We start from the raw sequence: 19,830 nt of genomic DNA, 5'->3' as shown, positions 1-19,830 counted from the left end.
AAAATTCAAATCAGTCAAAGTGGAAAAAAAATAAATATAATATTTATATGGCAGTTTTTGATGGGGACCAATACTAAGTCAGTATTTGTGGTATGGCAAAATACAATGTCCAGGTACATCATGTGTTTATCTCACGATATCCGAATATGCCCTCATGACAAATATGAAGCTATCTGATTCTAACTAGAATACAACCAGGTCTGCACATATCAGCAGTATTACTCAGTCAGACAAATATGATATAACATGAAGTACAAATTAATTTGCTTATATATAAAGGGCATATCAATGGGGGTTCATAAAGATTGTGTGTCATTGCAATTATTTCAGTAAGGATATCCAGTGCAGCAAATAGCTAATATTTTCTTTATGCACATTAAGATGTGTGCTCTCAATTTTGGCAGGAATATCAGAAGCACTAAGAAAGTTGGATTATGGATATACAGTACAGCCACAGAGCCTATGTTGTTCTCAGTACAAACCAAATATCCCTACAGCCCTCACACAAGCTGGGCACAGGCTACACCGACATTACCTCATGAACCACAACACACGATGTACTCAAAAAGAAACTGTTTGGATTTTGGAACACACTAAAATTATGCAATTATTAACTCTTATTAAGTCAGGTGCCCAAATGAACACTGAAACATGTTCTTGCTGTAATCATTCCTCTTGTTCATACTGGCCTTTAGAAGATTCCTTCATGATGTGCTTACAATGTAAGTAATGGGGGCCAAAATCCACAGTCCTCCTTCTGTGCAAAAATGTATTTAAAAGTTTATCTGAAGCTAATATGAAGGTTCAGTCCAAATACAGTCTTTTTAGTGCCAAAGTCCCTCTTTTTGTTACTATACTTCCACCACAGCTCAACAGGGAAACACTGTCTGAGGAAACACAAAGAGGAAATTTGATGCTAAAAAGACTGTAAGTGTGGCAGATATACACTTGATATGACTAACTCAGACTGCTGAAGCCTCATATAAGCTTCAGACAAACTTTTAAATGCATTTTTGTACAAAATGACTGTGTGGACACACTGTGGATTTTGCCCCCCATCACTTACATTGAAAACACATTTAAGGGGATCTTTTAATAGCCAGTATAAACAGGAGGAATGATTACAGCGAGGAAAACCTCTCTCAATGTTCATATAGGTACCTGACTGTTGACCATACTGTCGAACTCTTGAGAGTATTTAATACACAACACTGCAATCTCTTTGTCAAAGAATTTAAGAGCATTTCCTTGCTCTCTCAAACCAGAGGGGTGCTACTGTGGATCTGTGTATCAGAGGAATAACAGTTGGCCTCTGGAACTAGTGGACGGGCCTACAGACCCTGGGACAGTTGCTGAGGTTGCTGTTGTGTTGGAAAGTGCTGTTGTTCTTGAGGGCAGTCCAGAAAAATTGGACTTGGAGAAACATAGTCAACTAGAATTCAAGAGGTAAACTCGAGACCATAGACTTGTGGTGAGCTGGTTCCAAGTGAGACTGATGACAAAGTTGTGGTACAAAAGACTGGAAGGATACGAGTCCTGACAGCTTCCTGTCAGACTGTTAAATGTTTTAGGCATGTTATTATTATTCTGTTTCATGATTCTTACTGTTTGTGTTGGGGTAGGATCACTTTGAAACTCAAAAACCTATTATCCTAGAGAGGCTAAAGACTATTTAAAACTCAGTTTGTGATTTGTGAAACGTTTATTCTATTTGTGAAAATGAAAAAAAAAAAAAAAAAAAAAGGAAAAGGGGGCGATTTTTCTGCTTTTTTCCCATCCAGATCACATTTAACCAGGTCCAGAACAAAAACCACTATACGTAGACTGGTCTGAATTATGATGTTTCTAACACAGTCCACATTAAATGCATTGTCCCAACACACTAAACTACATTCTTCAAGACGTTCCTGCGTGTGGTACATCCATAGACTGGGCAGATCTCCCTGCTTTCCCTGTGATTGGCTTACTCTGGACTCGTTATCCAGAACTAGCCAATCAGAGGCAGGATGCCCCTCGTAATTTAAGAAACCGTTAAAAAAAACACTATAGGGAGGTCAGGTGTGTCTCGAGCGCAGTGATAGCAGTGATCGTCTGCACACTAACAGGAGCGAGGAAACGTTATCTCAGAGCAAGAATGGGGTAAGTCATTCATTGGTTATAGTTCATTAGAAGCGGTGTTATCTAATGTTTGAATGGCAAAATGAAAATGACGTTTTAACATGTTTCCACAGCAACATACATGATAAAGTTTCTTCACTGATTGAAATACTATAAATACATGTCCAGGCATGTCTAATAACACAAACAGTAAATACAAACTTTTCACTAACCGTTGTCCGTCCATCCTTTGCGCGGATTAAATTAAATTAGACTTCTTGGCTTTTTACTCGCGAGGGTTTTATTGCACTTACAGTAACGTAACAAGCGTAACTTAGTTACTTTCGGTCCTCGGCTCAGCCCCGACCGTCGTGAACCGGAGTAGTGCGACCATGAATGACAGCAAAAACACAGCAGAGACTCTCACGTTGAGCTGAAATTAAACGGGTGCACATAAATTTGGTAAATTACGTAAATAAAGACAGTCTCTTGTGCGTTTTGCTGTCATTTAGAGTCTCGCTGCTCTTCTCCTCCTCTCCCCTCTACAGGTGGGGAGTCATGACCATCGGCTCCCTGTCTACTTTTCAGATGAGATGCAGATGAGTAGCGAAAGGCGGGGAAGTGACTGCCTTCTTTCAAATAGTCACGAGGCGACTCGACTGGCTCCAAAAAGAAGTCTGATTGTATGGAAGTCTATGAGAAAATGACCCTACTTCTCACTTAATTTATTACCCCAGTAAACAGTTTCCTAATGAGTTTATGGTCTCAATCGCTAGTTTCAAGTCTTCTTCAATACAGCATGATGTTCATTTTGTAAATTAGGTCCCATTTAAAGTAAAATAGACGATAAAGCAGTGTATGCTTTAGGGTGTGGTTACCTTGTGATTGACAAGTCGCTACCACGGCGGCAACGTTAAGTTAGAGTATAGGCGTGGCTGCCTCCATTTCACAGTGTGTTTTTAGGTTATGAAAGTTAATTGTAACATTTTGTTAGTCAAACATAGTAATAATAAATAAATAAAAACAAGGATAAAATCTAAAAGTGATTAAATGTTGAGTGATGTATAAAAATGAATAAAAAATGAGAAAAAACAATACAGCATTCTGCCCCCTGAGCCCCAACTGACAGAAAAAACACAAAACAGGCACGAAACTTACTTCCAATTGCAATACATTAGTTTAAAAGTCGTGCTGACTGTCACGAAAAAAAAAAGGAAAAATAATGCCCATGCACACGCATAGATAAGTCAAATTTTGTTGCCTTGAGACTGGGTTGTTTAGATGGAGGAAGACACATGCAAGTGCATTTCATTCAGAGTAGCTCTGTGAGGATGGATGAAGTTGCAGCTAAAAGATTCAAAACATTGGAGAAGTTGCATGGAAGGAAAGCTTATAAGCTGAAACAAGAAGGAGAGCTAAGGCCAAACTTCAGAAGAGGAAATGGTGTGCTGTAATGGTCCTGCTCATGGTGTCATGGGAGAGAGTAATTACAAATTCTGTGATGCTAAATCACACTAAATGTGTCTCCAACAGCACACGTTTGAGTGACAGCAGCTGTACCAGGGAGCAAAAGAGGAGGACAAAAGGATGGTGTTTGGTCCTGAAAAGCTTCACAGTACTGATCTCTCTCATGAAAGGTAGGTTTCCAACAATTTACCAACTTTAAATTGGGTCCAATCTCAACCATCAGCCTTAGATTGAGTTTGTAATTTTGTCTTGACAGAGCAAATCTGCCTCTTTCTGCTGCTGTGTGCTCCCACACTCACTCAGTGCTTTCCAGTGACTGCAGCTCAAGGTACTTCCTCTCTTGTTTATGTCATTCTCTTCATAAAAAAAGATGTTTCCTTTCAGTTTATGTGAGTTACTTCATAGATGTATGATGTTACAGGTGGACACGATCCTGTGCAGCTGTTTTTCTGCAAGACCCCAGGATGTGCCACTGATGTGACTCGTGTGTTTTGCAATGACAAGCTGGTCTTCAGTAACACTGACATCATAAGTTGCACAGGCCCTCCACCGCCCAATACTGTCTGCCAGCACAATGGTCGGGCATTCATTTCGAGGGATACACATAGTGTCTGTGAGTTTGAAGGGGCCAATGATTATATGGAGACCAAAAAATGTACAGGTATTTACTTTCTAAGCACTTAATTTACTGTTCAGTATGATTTTCTTTAAATCATTCACACCTGGCTCAGAAAACAACAGATAGCACAGATCGAGTCTGTTTACATGAACACCAGTATCCCGGCTTTGATGGTGTTTTAGGAGTTTTTACTGTGTTTGCACATGTAAACTTAATATCTAAGTTTCAGAAACCTGAATATTCTACATGTGTACTGTGACGGAGGTAAAGATACTGTCATGTAAACCTTTTATCCAGGTTTTTGTTTAGTCTGTCATGTGAAGTTTGTCAGTAAAACAAACAAAAGGAAGATAAACATTGTAATGATGATCTATGTGGTAAATTGAAGGTGAAAGTTTGACACCTGTAGTGTACATTGTTTTGTTATTCTATTATTTTGTTACCAAGGCAATCAGAAACCACACTGGGTTCATACATGTGGCAGGGATGTTGAGGAATTAAACACACACCTGCTGATTCAGGGATAGGAATGAGGTTTTTCCTGTTCAGTGGGAACATTACATCCTGAATATGATCAAAGGATAAAACCAGGATGCTAGTGTGCATGTAAACGTAATTGTTTCAAACCAGATTTGTTGCTGTATATCATGCTTGGGCTTATAGGCTCAAAAATAAAATATAGTACTCTACTCTGATGAGGCGGTGCTCTAGAGGGGAGAACGGGGTAACATTAACCACTGTTTACATTGGATGATTTTACTGCAAAATGAAAGTTTTTATTTCAAATAATAGTTACTATATAGACCCCAGGCAATTGTGTACCCATGGAAATGAAACATTATCTAATTATTATGGTTTTAGAACAATGACCCATCAAAAATAGTCCAATGGCACAACTTGCCCCAGGGTAAATTGAGCACTCTAGGGGTAAATTAAGCCACTGTTAAATACTGATATAAAAATGACACAAAATCGAACAACTGTGAGATAATTTTGAACTTAATTAATACCATCAATTTAACAAAGGCAAAAACTCAAACTTTTAAGTAAAACGATATGTTTGTGTCCTGTTGTTCAACATGTTACCTAAACACTTTCAGTAAAGATTAAACTGTGATCTTTGAGTGTTAGCTACAGAAAGAATGTGTGTGTAAATGTGCTTTTGTGTAAACAAACGGGTGACAAATTAAAGGAAAAGGTGGTCCAGGCCTGAATGCTTGACCCCTACAGTGAGGGGATCTAGTGGCTCTGTTATGCTGTGGGGGGCATTTTGCTGGCATGGTTTGGGTCCACTTGTCCCCTTAGAGGGAAGGGTCACTGCAAATCAATACAAAGTTGTTCTGAGTGATCACCTTTATCCTATGATGAAACATTTCTATCCTTATGGGAGTGGTCTCTTCCAGGATGACAATGCCCCCATCCATCGGGCACTAGGGGCCACTGAATGGTTTGATGAGTATGAATCATATGCTATGGCCTTCACAGTCACCATATCTCAACCCAATTGAACACCTATAGGAGATTTTGGACTGACATGTTAGACAGCGCTCTCCACCACCATCATCAAAACACCAAATGAGGGAATATCTTTTTGAAGAATGGTGTTCATCCCTCCAGAAGAGTTCAGAGACTTGTAGAATCAATGCAAAGACGCATTGAAGCTGTTCTGGTGGCATGTGGTGGCCAAATATCTTACTAAGACACTTAGTTGGCTCATGTTGGCTTTTCCTTTAATTTGTTACCCATCTGTATGTGTAGCATGTTTGTGTGTGGCTTAAACTTAACATTAGTCAACAATTAGATTCATCAACATTATAACACTTGTAACAGTGATCAAACATTAACATGAACAGTGTCTCTAGTCTCTAGAATATCAGAAAATAATACTTATATACACGGGTTACTCTGTACATATGTAGCCTATTTAAACTTTGGGGGGTAAATTGAGCCATTGACTCCACTTTTACCCCACAACCTCCATTTTGACAAAACTGTTTCACACAGTGACTCTGATCCACAATCATGCTAAGTTTATGACCTTGTTTTGTAGCTTACACTGACTTAAATTAACATGTAATAATGTCCAAAATGTATCTATTTTGATTAAGATACAAGACTGATAACTTTAGTAACATGATGAATTCACTTGGCATGGCTTTTTTTTCTCCTTTTTGCTTACCACTCTCTCCATGTGCTTGAGTCCAAGATGGTTTGAGTAATATGAACTGTACTTCCTTAATTTGTGGTCACATGATTACTTTTGTTTATGGTTACCTAAATACAGGGTCGACCCTGTTCTCCCCTACAGTTTTTATTTTTCTTTGCTTTGGACTGTCCCTGTCAGGGACTGATCGTTCCAGCTGAGGGCGCTGTTTGTTTTAGTAATTTCTTGTTGAAGGGAAATTACATTTCTGTCCACTGCTAAAAGTTACCAGACCATCCACATTTGAACTCTTAAAAACACTCTTCTGCCACTTTTTGTTGACTTTAAATCAGTACACACATCACAAAAAGCAAAACAAAAAAGCCAAATTAAATCCTAGATTTATATGTATTCTCAATGAAATGTTTCTATCCAACATGTACAGTATGTTGTTTGACACTATGTAACACTCTCTTGTTTTTTCAACTAGACCTGAGCAACATTTGTGATTTAATCAATGGTAAGCTTTTCATGTAGATACACACCTTACATCCTGCTGCCCACTGATGTGATTGACCATTGACTGGAGATTTTCCTCTTTCCTCCAGCTCCCACATCATCTCCCATCTCCACCAAGGATCAACAAAATGTCAGGGAGGACCATGCAAAATGGGGATACATTGTTGTTGGAGTTCTTTGTAAGTACTGAACACCAATAAATGTGATACTTTGTCTGCCTACGCCATGTTTTTTCAACTTCTGGACAAGATACTGTTTCTGTTACCAATGTCTGCCATGAAGTGTTATTATTAAATTCTATAAAATGTGGCTTTTTGCTACTAATCCTACTTGCTTTTACTCTGCCATCCTCTGTCCACTCGCTTTCGCTCATGGCTGAATTGCTTGTCTTTCAAACTCTGGCTAAACTAAAGACAGCCAGGTGAGATCTAAATTTTATCATGTGCTGCATTTATTGTATATTTATACAATTATATTAAATGTCAATTTCTTGATTCCACAGGTTTGGTACTAATAGTCTCTGGTCTCACTGCATTTTTCTGCTCTAAAAAGAAAGACGGAGACCGCAATCAACAGCCAGCAAGGTAAGTGAAATTATGTCTTATTCATAAAATTCCTTTATTCATATTTTAACTGTGATGTTACAGTAAAAACACTTTCTCATTTTTAAAATGAACTTGTTTCAGTGCCTCTGGTGTGACTTTACCCCTAAAAAACATGCAAAGCTCTGGTGAAACCAGTGAGAGGTTAGTGAACATTTAGCAAGCAGCATATTCCCCACAGTATGTGTAATTGTAGATATACAGTAAAGAAACTGATTCTGTGCTGACTTTTTACAGCTTCAGGGATACTGACTGTGATCCTGGACTGACTAATGGCAGCCCTCCTTCTCAATGTGACCTTGGAGCCTACACTGAAAATTCTTGACTCCTACTGTCCTACTGTCCACTTGACATGAGACAGGATAAGCTGACTGCCAACTCTGACAACCTGCTTTACCTCCTGAACTGCTGCCCCCAACTGCTTCTTGCTTTTTACTTTCATTAAATATGTAAAATTGGTTTGTTTGAGCTTAAAAGGTTTTGTATTTTTATAAGTAAACATTCCAGCTCCTGTCAAGAGTCTGCTCTCCCCCTCACCTGTTGCTGTGGGAATTATCCAATCATTCAGTCTCGCTCTCTGCTCTGCCACACCCCTCATTAGTTCAACCACTTTCACCTGGCGCTCCCACCTGCTCATCATCTCCAATCAAGCCAGTATATAAGCTGCCTCGGCCCACTCCCTCTTTGTCAGATTGTCTATGCTATGATGCCAAGTCATCTTGCCTTCATCTCTGGACTGCCTTCCTGGTTCCTGATCAGCTTGTCTCTTACCATTGCTCCTCATCTCTGCCCCGGTAAACCTACCAGCCTTCTGTCCCTGACTCTTAAGTTCTGCCTGCCTGTTCCTGGGTCTTTGTCTGCCTTGGGAGTGGAAGATCGGGGTTCGCTTCCCGGTGGAGCCATACTCTTCAGAACTGTGTTTCTCTGACCGTGCTACTATTGCCTTGACGTTGTGTGGAATAAAGACTGTAAAATTTATACCGGTGTCATTTGTGCTGCTATTGGGTCCATTCTATACCCGTTACAAGCTCCATCATTTTATTGGTTGTCCTGGAGCCTATTTTAACAGGTCACACACATACCCTGAAAATAAGTACTGTGAAAATTCAAACATCATGTACTTTTCTGTCTGTGAATGACTTTTTGCCAAACAAAATAACTTTGTTCATGTATCGAACACGAAATATTAGCTTATTTGGTGTAATAACAATGCTTTATGGCCATTTCTGTGCAAGTTTGTGCTGAACATCAAATATTTTTCTGCATATAGGTTTTAATGACCCCAGACATTCAGAAAGTGAAGTCAATGTGAACAAAACAAAAGGATTAAGTGTGAAACAGGCTACCTTTTTTTTTTTTTTTTTTAACTGTACATATCTCCACCACAAGCTACTGTATAACATCCCAAACTCACATCATGCAACCAGGTACAAATATCATTTAACATTATAACCTACTTTTTTTGGTAAAAGTGGAATTTTAATTGATGCCGTGTTCAGAAAAGATGGAATATTCAAAGTATCAACGTGTAAACTACATTTGTGAGATATAATAGTGATGAGAAGTAATAACATTTGGTCCACTGGTTCAGGCCTGCAGAGGGCATGTTTGAGTCACTTTTGAATGTTGTTTCCAGTGTTGTACTGAATGGCATGGTTGTATGTAAAGAGGCAGGGCAGGGACAGAGGCTCACAGGGCATCTTGCTGTTGACAGTAGAGGAGTGTGTCTCCGATTATACGCAGTCAACCTGCGGTGGAAATACACATCTTTATTTTATTTTTGTTTATTTATCCATCTGCTGCCTGAGGATCGACTGGTTGAGGAAAGGGCTTTCTGTGAGGACTGCAGCAGCCACTCTGAGGAAAAAATATTCCTACACGACTGCTCAGAAGAGGACGATTGGCTGGTAAGGTTACTGTGAGTTTGATGCATCGTGCGAACGCGGATATCTTTTAAATTAAAAGATTAAATTAATAGATTTAACTAGAATGACACAATTAGAATGACACATAGACTATTACCTTACAGATATTACGTTTCGTGTAAGTGTGACTTCCTGGGTGTTGTCGCGACAGGTGAAAAACTGCAGGTGTGAGCTCAAAGTGTTTCAGCTAATCAGTTACTGATCTATCACGGAGGTTTCATTCTGTGAAAATAACTCACCTGTCCCCACCACATAGGCTGAATATCTCTAACAAGTCTCTTTCCCCTCATCAGAATATGTTTTGTGTTATTGGATAGAGCAGTAGTTCTCAAAGTGGAGTCCAGGGACCCCCAGGGGTCCTTGAAAGGGTTCCAGGGTGTCCCCAGCAAAAAGGGGAATAATTTATTTTCACTATACTTCCGTCTATAAGTAACACAGTGACAGAATGTATGACTATTTTAGTCATGGGTTTCATACACTTTCTGTAGTAAAACATCTAAAAGCAAAAAACTTATCAAATGGGGGTCTGTGGTCTAATTTGTGTCAACATGTCCATGTGTCAGTTTAGGGGTCCTTGAGGACAGGAGATGAGATTAATGACATAAGTTTAGGTTTTTCTTATTTTACAATAATTTAAATTATGAAATTGAAGTGTTGGTGTGAGATGAACTGATCCAAGGGGAGTAGGCTAATATGAATTCATAAATGTACAAATGAAGTTCTTGCTGCTGTTATTGTTTGGACAAAGTTGTACAACCAGTTTGCTCCAAAGCTGTAGCTACTGAAGCCAATAGTGTTTGTTGTTTGCTGTATCAACATTTAGTTTTTGCTGCTGTTTCCTAATTAATGGGGAAGTTTTTCTTTTGTTTATGTGTCTGCAACTGTGTGATGCACATTTCGTGAGAAACTGGCAGTCTGTTCACTTAAATGGAAAATGAGGCAAGCATGGTGAGGGTTGAGTAACACATTTTCTGTCAAATGAAGAAGTCACTGTTTCAAGTTTCAAGTTTATTTGTCATTCCAAGCATATCCATATAGAAATAAACATACAATGGTTCAAAACATGATAATAATGGACATTTTGGCCCATGTAGAATAGTAGAATAAAGCTACATTTCAGATCCCCTCATGTTTGTTAACATCTGGCAAAGACTGGTTCACTTAAACCTTTTGTTTAGAAAGTTGCTAAGAAACTTAACTGCATGTCTGTAGTTATACATCAGCTAAATCCTGATGGCACAACATTTGCTGTAGGCCAGGTGACAGATTTTCTGTATTCCATATCTATTATCAGATGCTTCACTGTACCAGCCTTTCATTTACTGGACTGAGCTTCAGTATTTATCACTGCATTTTACAGTGAAGTGTGACATTTCTCCTCTTGGTAGCTGGCAGCCAGACTCCTCATGATCCCCCTGAAAGATTTGCTGGGCTGTGACTGTGAAATATCTTCTCCAGACCAAAGAGAAAAGGAGATAACTGGTTATCTTGTAAAGTTATACTTGGAGACTGAGAGCTGCCTAGTGAGCAGAAAAACACAAGTATCCAGTGAATCATCTGGACTCATTTAGCAGCTTAGCTCAAATAAAATAATTGTGTTTAAATGACATTACAGCATTGACTAAATGTAAATGGTGTTCAGGGGCAAAAATTGTGCTTTGGTTTGTTTTAATCAAGGAAACAGATGAAAAGCTTTCATGATGAGATGTGGTTTTCTTTCTGTGGTGAGAGAGACAAGATCTCGAGCACCTTGAATGTGAAATGTTTCTCTTTAGAAATGACTCAGTCTTTTTCAAATTCATACAAACTAAGAATTTGCTGATAGAACTTGATTTATTTACTTTTTCTTCAGCCCAGTCTAATTCTAGACCATCTCATCTGAAACATCTGGTCACAGAGCATCCTGGTGGTCCAGATGTCTGAAGAGTATATTGTGTATCTGCTATTTCCTGGATCTGATATTTCCCTGTGACCCATGTCATGTTTTAGTCTTATGTCTCTGAATTGCTTGTAAAGCAACATATATTAAAGTAGCTTGTGATTGTTACCTCAAATATAAACAACTACAGACACCAGTCCCTACTTTGGATCAAAGTGTGTACTGATGATTGGAGAAAATGAATAAGCATGCAAATCTGACAAGGACAAGGACAAGGTGTTACACAGTAATATGAGCCTGTGGTTTCCTTCATGAACTTCCTGTTTCTTCCTGATTTGACTGGGAGGCAGTGGAGTCGGTCCAGTTCGGTCCAGATTGGTCAGCATGCTGCAGGGGATGTTTGAAAGGGAAAATGGCTCATGCAAATCCCTCCCGATCTCTCTTTGGGAATAACACCTGAGCTCCTTGTGTGTACTGTGCTGCCTGCTGCCCTTGCGCAGATGTGTCGCTTGTCAGAGTGAGCAGCGTCCATGCATTATGTAATATTTTCCATCTGAGTAGCAGCAGAAGTGCCACAGTACTGAAGAGCCAAAACCTTGTCACCACAAATCACGTTTATTCTGTGACACTCTTTTTTTCATCTTGGGCTTTGACGCTGGTGGAGCGTGTTCTCTCTTAAATTAGTGATTAAATTGTGATAGCGGCTATAACTGTAAGCATTAATGAATAACGCTGATTCAAGGCAGAGGGCCACCTTTTCAATCCAACATTAGTGTATCTTTTTTTTTTCTGAGCTGTGCATATTAAGCCTGCTGTGTGAGCCTCCTGTGAAGAGGTAGCACAACAAATATAACAGCTGCAGGATTTTTAGTGCAGTCTTGTGATTTTGGGTCAAAGAGCATTTTGTGTACTGTGCTCGTACTGTACCATGGGATCCTGGTAGTGATAGGACCAAAATAACAGGCATATGAGGCTCATTAAAGACGGTTACATAAGCCAGTGCCCCCGAACAGTAGTTCTCAGCTCTCTCTCTCTCTTGTTCCTGATAATGGTCCGGCTGACTGATGTGCTCCAAATGCAGGGGTGTGGTCCCATGTTGGGTCTGGTTACATGCAAGATGTTCTGATAAAAAAAAAAACCTCACTGTGTCGTGATAATGAAGCTCAGCCGCTCACAATGTTTATGTTTGATTAGTGTGACCTCTCTTCTTACTACACCCACTCTTCTTCTTCTGTCAGGGGATCCTCCCTCACTCATGTCTACAGTGTTATATTCTGGGTTGAAGTGCTAATGTGCCAAGTCCCAGTTGCGATGAGCTGAAAGCATTACAAGAGTGTTTCCAGAGTTTGTCATCTCAGGTTAATCGGCACCTTGTCAACCTTTTCTTATTTTCTTTTCTCAGTTCAGTCGCAGGTACCAGCTGCTTTCATCAGATCAGCTTACTGTAATTTCAGTGAAAAGAGCATTTCATGGTGGAAGGAGGTAAGAGATTAGTTGTAGGTTCTTTCCAAATAGACTGAAAATAAAATGTGGCAGCCGTTATTGTGATACTGGGAACTTGATACCGATGTTTTTTTTGGCTTTCTTGGGAAAGTTTTATCCAATTTCAGGCTTTAAGGAATGAGGTTGTCATACATTGTACAGGTTGTAAATGTCTTTTCAGGCTAATTTCTGAATTTAGGCCATAGAAATGAGATGAACTTGACTTTATTGGACAGACATATTGCATTAGTTTGCCAGTAATTAAACGTGTAGCACTTGTGGAATGATGCACAATACAGCATTGCTTGTTGGTGGTGGTGTTCGCAGTTTCCAGTAGGTTAATGGGTGTTGTGTGGTATGTTGTTTTCCCAGTAAGTCCCCAGGCCAGTACCAGGCCTTGAGGGTTTACTACTAATGATTACTTTTTAAATTGGTTAATCTTGTACTGTTTTCAACAAGTTATTACTAAGTCTGGAAAGTGTCAAAAAAGTCCAATGGGAATCAGGAGCTGTCAGACCTTAAACTGTCCTCAGATTGTTTATTTCGTCTGACCAGCAACCAGACATTAAATAGCATCAAGGACATTGAAATGTAAGCAACCTCTTACATTTGTGAAGCTTTAACTGTGTTTGGTGTTTTTGTCGGTAAATAAAATTATTCATCTCTATCAAAATTGTTGATTCGCCAATAGACAAATAGAATATTTGAGTAATTAAATCATACAATAAGATGCACCGTGGTCTACAATATGAATCAGAGAATAAGAAGGTGCTTCTTTACATAAAACCCAGACAGGTCAGTGGGTAGTATGACCCACATAGTCTATTGATCTGATGAGGTTTAGTCTCCACACCTCTGTTCACTTGTGTTGCACATCTACCTAAGCACAACAACGTGGGCTGTTCTCTCTCTGTTATCTGTTTTATTGTGCTCATTCATTGGCCTGGCTGCACTCATGTCAGCACATACCACATACTACTGATAGCCAGTGGGACTCAGTCAGTCAGGACCTCATGATCAACTGTATTTTATTATCAGTGTGATCAATGTTCACCCCAGAGGATATAAAACCCATTAGAAAAATGAAAGCTAGAGTCCCCTATCATTATTTTTCCACAGCTGTGGAATGAACAGAGATTGTACAGCAGTTGTAAGAAATGAGAAATCCTCTCTTGAACTTTCAGTCACTCACTTCAACCTGTGTTTATGTCATTTGTTGTAGAGGTACTGGAGAGGTGTTGTAGTGCTGAAATAATTGTGAGTTCATGTTAAAACTATTTGTAAAATTGCTATTTTGTGTACATAGATAGCAATTAAAAAAATAAAAACAGGCTCAGAGATCTTGTAGATGTAGAAAAACATGATGAATTAATTTTAAATCCTTCAAATAACCCTGTATATAGTATAAAAAATCATTTTAAACTCAGTTTTTTTCAGCAGACCTGTAAACAAGTTTTAGTGGCAGTGTAATACTGGTTACTTTTTTCTGTCAAATCAAGTAAATCACTCAGTCAAGTGGCTCAAGTGGAAGTTAATTATACAAACCGACACAACAACCGCATTCAAAGCACCTTATGTAACTCTTGATGATGTGACCTGACACATATTTGTCAAAGTCATTTTTCTGCTACGCTGACTTCTTAGATTCCTGTTCATTTACAGCAGTAATATAATTTCAATTGAGGTTACATTTACACAAATTATGTTTCATGTTATTTTTCAAACATATTAAAACGGAAGAAGTAAAAAAAAAAATCAAAATCACTGCATTAAAAATGTTTGATATGCAGTAATAACAACTCATGGTTGCTGGTTGTTATATTAACTAGTTGATCGGTAGTGAGGAGGGCTTCAACGACAAAACATTTCTTATGAGAATTCAGGAACCACTGGCTAAGAGGTATGTTGATCTTGGGAAGACTGTCAACAAATACCAATGTCAGGGTCTGTTAAAATGCCCTTCATTTATTTTGCTGCAGCTGAATCTGTAAGCAGAGTTTCCCAGTATTATCGCTTTGATCTTAATGACCTCCAAAGAGGAGGTCCCTCCTTCCCGGGCCAGCAGCACGTCAGCACCAGCTTTTGAGAGAGTGAAAAAAAATCTCCCGAAGGAGGCCTGCAGTGCTGATTGGCTCATAATTGTGCTCCTCTGAATACCCACTGGTTGGTTGGAGGGTTGCTGGCAGAGCGATAGGTTGGCAGCCTCGCAGGAATTCAGATTATTCGGAGGTTGTGATGTTTGTTGTTGTTGCTTCTTGTTGTTGTTGTCTTGGCCCTGCTGAGCCCCCCGTGACCCCCTTCTACTTTCCTGCCATGGTAATGATGAGGCTTACAGAGGCCTACTCAGGGGATCCAAGAGGGATTGAGTGAGAAAAATGACAAAATGAAAGTGTGGACAGCGAGACAGAAAAGGGTGGGTAAAGACAAGTGGGAGAAGAGAGTCAAAGAATGCGGAAAGTTGACAACAATGAAATTCCTTCTCTTTTTCTTTTTCTAGCAGCTTGTGACCTTTAATCAATAAAAGCAGGGCGACCTAATCCCCTCATACCCCCATGATTGACCACTTTTGAGAACAACAAATGCCACCAGTCATGTCCACAATCATAGGCAGAGATAAAAAAAAAACCTGCCTGTTGCCCTTCGAGCTTGAAGAGGACCTTGGACTCCAGGGCAGGGCTGAGTAAAGCTAAGCAAAGCTGGGATGGGCAAGGCTCTTTCTCCTTCTCTTTGTGTCATATGATCATGTTTATCCATGTGACGTTGGGAGCTGAAGCTAACTTGCGTAGATACCACTGGTGGTTGAATATAATAAGCCTGCTGTATGAGACCTGTCGTTGTCTCTGAGAGTTTCGCACTGTTGTGTATCGCTCCATCAGGGCAGCAGCCTCTCCCTGCTTCTCTGATGTAGAGAACATCGTCTCTGTTTTCTCTCCATATATTCATCTCTATGTTTGCCCCCCCCCCCCCCCACCAACCCCCCTCCCCTTTCCCTCAGTTGAATCATGTGACTCTCTGGACACACAGTGTGACCTCCTCCTCCTCCTCACTGCTTCTCATGCAGAGTGCAACTATAGAGAGACACTTTGTGAATTACAAATATACACAGACCGAGTCCTCTCCCTGGGTTTCTTGTGTTTTCTTCACCTTACAAAACAAACCTTTCATCAGTTGCTCTATATTGTGTGATTATGTACTTGTCTTGTCACCATATACTAATTGTTTACATTATTACGGAGTTAAATTTGTCCCCTGCTGTTATGAATGGAAAATTGCTTTGCTTTGAATACAACCTGACATGTGGTCCGGTTGTGCGTCGTTGCTGCAGAAATCACAAGGAAAGCAACCAACTAAATATTGAAAATGATCACACCTTTTGTTCTCTATCTCCATCTCTCACTCCCACTGTCTTCCTCCTCTATCTTTTTCATCCCTGCCCTCTGTCTAGCTCATCTGAAAGGTCAAAGCGCTCTGTAGGTGCAATCCCTCTTTCCCTCCCACCTTTTGTCTCTCTTTATTCGCTGTTGCCAACATACAGACCTCACATGCAATATGACAACTTAAATATATAAGTTGAAATGTACTGTATGTTTAGAAATGGTTGCATGGCTAGTGGTAAATCTCACACATGCACACCTTCGGGCCCACTAAAACAAGTATTCAGATTAATGGGGATACGGTGCAGAGTACACCTTGTACGCTCTGTTCTGTACTGTGTGATGCATCAGGGGTAGTACGTGCTCTCAGTGCAGACAGCTGTGTCATACTTCTTTTTGCATCGTCACGTTAGTTCACTGTGTCTTTAACACTTTCTCTTTTGGTTGGTTGAGCAGTGTTTGTGTTAGGAAATATCTAACTGCTGGATGGATTGCCATGAAATTTTGTACATTCATAGTCCCCAGAGGGATTCCCTGACTTTTCATGCAGCGCCACAGTTTTAGGTTCCAATCTGTGCTCTAACATGCTATACATTAACTATTACACTTATGTTAGCAGGCACGCTAACTGTACACATGTGTAACATACATGCTGCATACTGCATGATACATGCTAACCATTTGGATAAACCCTTTTGATTTAGGCAACAACATAGCCTTTCCTTTGGCATGGGCATTGTTGCCTCACTAGTAGTACTCGTTATTAATCCAACCAATCAACCGTCCTCATGGGCTGTGAGTGTGGCAGCAGATTTTTATTTTTTAATAATAGATATATAGCCTCCACACCAGTGTACACACACTCACACTCTTCTTTGTTGGCTCTGTGGTGCTGCTTAGTGCCTGTTGTAATAATAATAATGATAAGCTTTATTTGTATAGCACCTTTCATATAAGAACTGCAACTCAAAGTGCTTTACAACAAAGAAATTACATTCAGTGAGTGCTTTACATGAAAATAGACATAAAATAAACATAAAAACATGTTAAAAACATTAATGTATCATAAGATGGAATATAAAACCCACTGAATAATAATAATGATAATAAAATAAAATAAAAACAAAGAATAAACAGAATACATAATACATAGAATGTATGAAATCAAGTAAAATACATAATTTTAAAAGATGTGAAGTGTGAAGCAGATTGCAAAAAAGAATTTCAGGTCTATATCAGGAAGTGAAGAGATAAGTTTTTAGCTTTCTTTTAAAAATATTTAGCGAGCTGGCTTCCCTGATATCTATCGGTAGTGTGTTCCATAGCTTTGGGGTGGTAGGAATCTCCAATGAACCAGCCGCAGATGATTGCAGTGTTCTTGTAGGCAAATAGTTAACAAGGGAGTTAGCAATCCTAGCCCACTAAGGGCTTTGTATATAAGGAGGAGGACCTTGGTCAATTCTAAATGTTACAGGAAGCCAGTACAGAGCAGCTAAAACTGGACTAATGTGTTCTCTCCTCCTGGTTCTGGTTAATAGCTGCAGAGTTTTGAATCAGCTGAAGTCTCTCTGTGGTTTTTTTTTTGGGAGGGGGTGGGGGGGGGGCAGTAAAAGTGCATTACAGTAATTGAGTTGGCTTGAAATAAAGGTATGAATCAGTTTTTCAGCATCTTTTTGATTTATAAATGGTTGTACTTTATGTTTTCGTCACCTTGTTAATGTGGGACTTGAAGTTTAGATCTGAAGATAACACCAAGACATGTAATTTAACCCAGATTATTAAACAGCATTTCTCTTTTTGTTTCGGAGCCGACTAGTAGGATTTCAGTTTTGTCCTCGTTTAACTTTAAGAAATTATTGCTCATCCATTTATGTATTACCAAAAGACAGGTAGTGATAGAGTTTATAGTAGGCAGGAAGACACTACTCTGAAGCAGCATCACAGCTCGCCCTCTGAGAGATGATGAGAACAAACACACCTCCAGAGGATACAGTGAAATATGGAACAGAACACACCGAAATCAGTCCAAAATAATACCTGCCTGTTGTTTTATAGCTTCATTCGGTGTCACCAGGGAGAGAAAACAGAGTGTGTGTGTGTATGTGTGTGTGTGTATAAGATGTGTGGCTGTGTTTACAGGGACACAAAACCTGTATGTTCAAACTGTTGACTTTGTTTTTCTCTTGAGGCTGTCTCTTTGGAACCAATTGAACCTGATCAGAACTCCTGAACTGGGTGTCTTTTTTTTTTTTATCTCTTTGTGTGTTTGTTGGGTTAAACATCTTTGAGACTGATTAGGAGATATTTCTGTTCAGCTAGTCTCTCCTCTAGCCCTTCTGCCCGCCTGTCTATTTGTTGTGAGAAAAACACAGTCATTCTTGAAATATCCACAACAGCCAGGGGCTACAACTGAATGTTTTTGAGGTGGCGGAGGACTTGTTTATTATTGTCATTCATAGGACTGATCATTTCAGTTTGGCTAGTGGAGGGCAGCCCTTACACATTAGACGTTTGTTGCCTGCCGCGTGATCCATAACAGAACACGACATACTTGTTCACTGACAAACCGAACAGTGTTTACATAAGGTATCAGAAAGATAGATTACTGCCCCACTCCACTTATACATACAGCCTTCAGATAGACAGTACTGTTGGGAAAGTTGGTACTCATTAGTATGTACACTTTATTTCAATGTGGACCTGGAATATTGAGAGGAAATTTGAATAAAAGAATACAAACAACTATGAAGAATGTTCCAAATTAAATTTTGCTAAGGAGGAGTTTCTGTGAGCCGTAGACAAGGATCAGCGCAGTTAAGTTGATGAAGCCGATCCGCTCCAGGCCGAGCTAAGCTGACTCCCCTGTACATCTTCATGATTGTATCCATCCAAATCCAGATATCTGTGCTTATCTAACATCTCAGAGCCGGGGATTGTGAAGGTCATGAAAGCCCAGCAGTCCGGTCCTTGGCTCCTCTGCATTGCTGGTCTGCTATTGATTCTCCATTATGTCTCCAATCTGCTGCAGTAATCCAATAGTATCTGGGGACTGAAGCAAAGCAGAGCAAATATGTAGTATCTGTGTCCTGGAGATAGAAAGTGGGGGAGCCTCCTTGACCGGATACCTCTCAGCCCTGATGTCATGATCAGATGGTTTAAAGATGGTTGTGCTCTTCTATGGGCATTGCTGTCCCACTTTTATCAACTTAAATTATGTATCATAACCAAACAAGTGTGTGTCATGGCTGGTGATGATTGATTGCTGCCTTCATTATTATTTCTACTACTCTGCTCACTGGGATCTGTGAGGGAGTATTGCCACCGCTACTTAGACTTTCTGACAGTTCAGATGCATTGGCTCTGCATTTTTATCATACCAGACGGCCCATGTCTGCTCTCAGCCACATATAGTCTTTGCCAGGTCTGCTTGGCTACAGAGTGGCTATTTGACTTCCAGAGAGGCGGCATTGGCAATATTCCTGAAACCATGGAGGAGATATGGCATGAGAGCCAGTGTTTGATCTGCACTCTGCAAGTGTGTTTGTTTGAAGGGTGGTAGAGTTTCTGACAAGGGCATGTGGATGAACGGGAAGAGAGTTGTTTGGGAGCAGAGAGACTGACGGAGAGAAGAGTTTAAGTAAGTAAAGTTTATTTATGTAGCACTTTTTTTAAAAGCAGTAGTCACAAAGTGCTTCACAAAGTTGGAAAGGTAAAGAGCATAAA

The 19,830-nt window shown here is 39.7% G+C and overlaps 2 protein-coding genes across 5 annotated transcripts in view; both read left to right on the top strand.

Moving 5' to 3' along the window:
* Positions 1 to 2,030: 2,030 nt before the first annotated feature.
* On the top strand, positions 2,031 to 8,425 carry LOC137195837 (uncharacterized). 2 transcript variants are annotated; one of them, XM_067608488.1, is made up of 9 exons: positions 2,031 to 2,139; positions 3,631 to 3,734; positions 3,821 to 3,892; positions 3,986 to 4,225; positions 6,817 to 6,846; positions 6,935 to 7,024; positions 7,348 to 7,429; positions 7,532 to 7,591; positions 7,691 to 8,425. In XM_067608488.1, the coding sequence occupies exons 1-9, from the start codon at positions 2,135 to 2,137 to the stop codon at positions 7,770 to 7,772; spliced, it is 765 nt and encodes a 254-aa protein (XP_067464589.1). In that variant the 5' UTR covers positions 2,031 to 2,134; the 3' UTR covers positions 7,773 to 8,425. The 2 variants fall into 2 exon arrangements, with proteins under 2 accessions (XP_067464589.1, XP_067464598.1); XM_067608497.1 differs by lacking the exon at positions 3,986 to 4,225.
* A 659-nt stretch (positions 8,426 to 9,084) lies between these two features.
* Positions 9,085 to 19,830, top strand: part of pip5k1bb (phosphatidylinositol-4-phosphate 5-kinase, type I, beta b) — a 34,125-nt gene continuing 23,379 nt past the window's right edge. Inside the window, exon 1 of one of the 3 annotated variants that reach the window (XM_067608403.1) lies at positions 9,085 to 9,354. In XM_067608403.1, coding sequence (XP_067464504.1) covers positions 9,100 to 9,354 — 255 coding nt within the window. In that variant the 5' untranslated portion in view covers positions 9,085 to 9,099. Of the gene's footprint in view, positions 9,355 to 19,568; positions 19,745 to 19,830 lie in introns of those variants that run through there. The other 2 variants (XM_067608411.1, XM_067608420.1) reach the window with 2 other exon arrangements.

Source organism: Thunnus thynnus, chromosome 2 (genome assembly GCF_963924715.1).
Source record: "Thunnus thynnus chromosome 2, fThuThy2.1, whole genome shotgun sequence".
NCBI classification, from domain to species: Eukaryota; Metazoa; Chordata; class Actinopteri; order Scombriformes; family Scombridae; genus Thunnus; species Thunnus thynnus.
The sequence above is the reverse complement of the archived record's forward strand: the minus strand, read 5'-3'. Positions and strand labels throughout refer to the sequence as shown.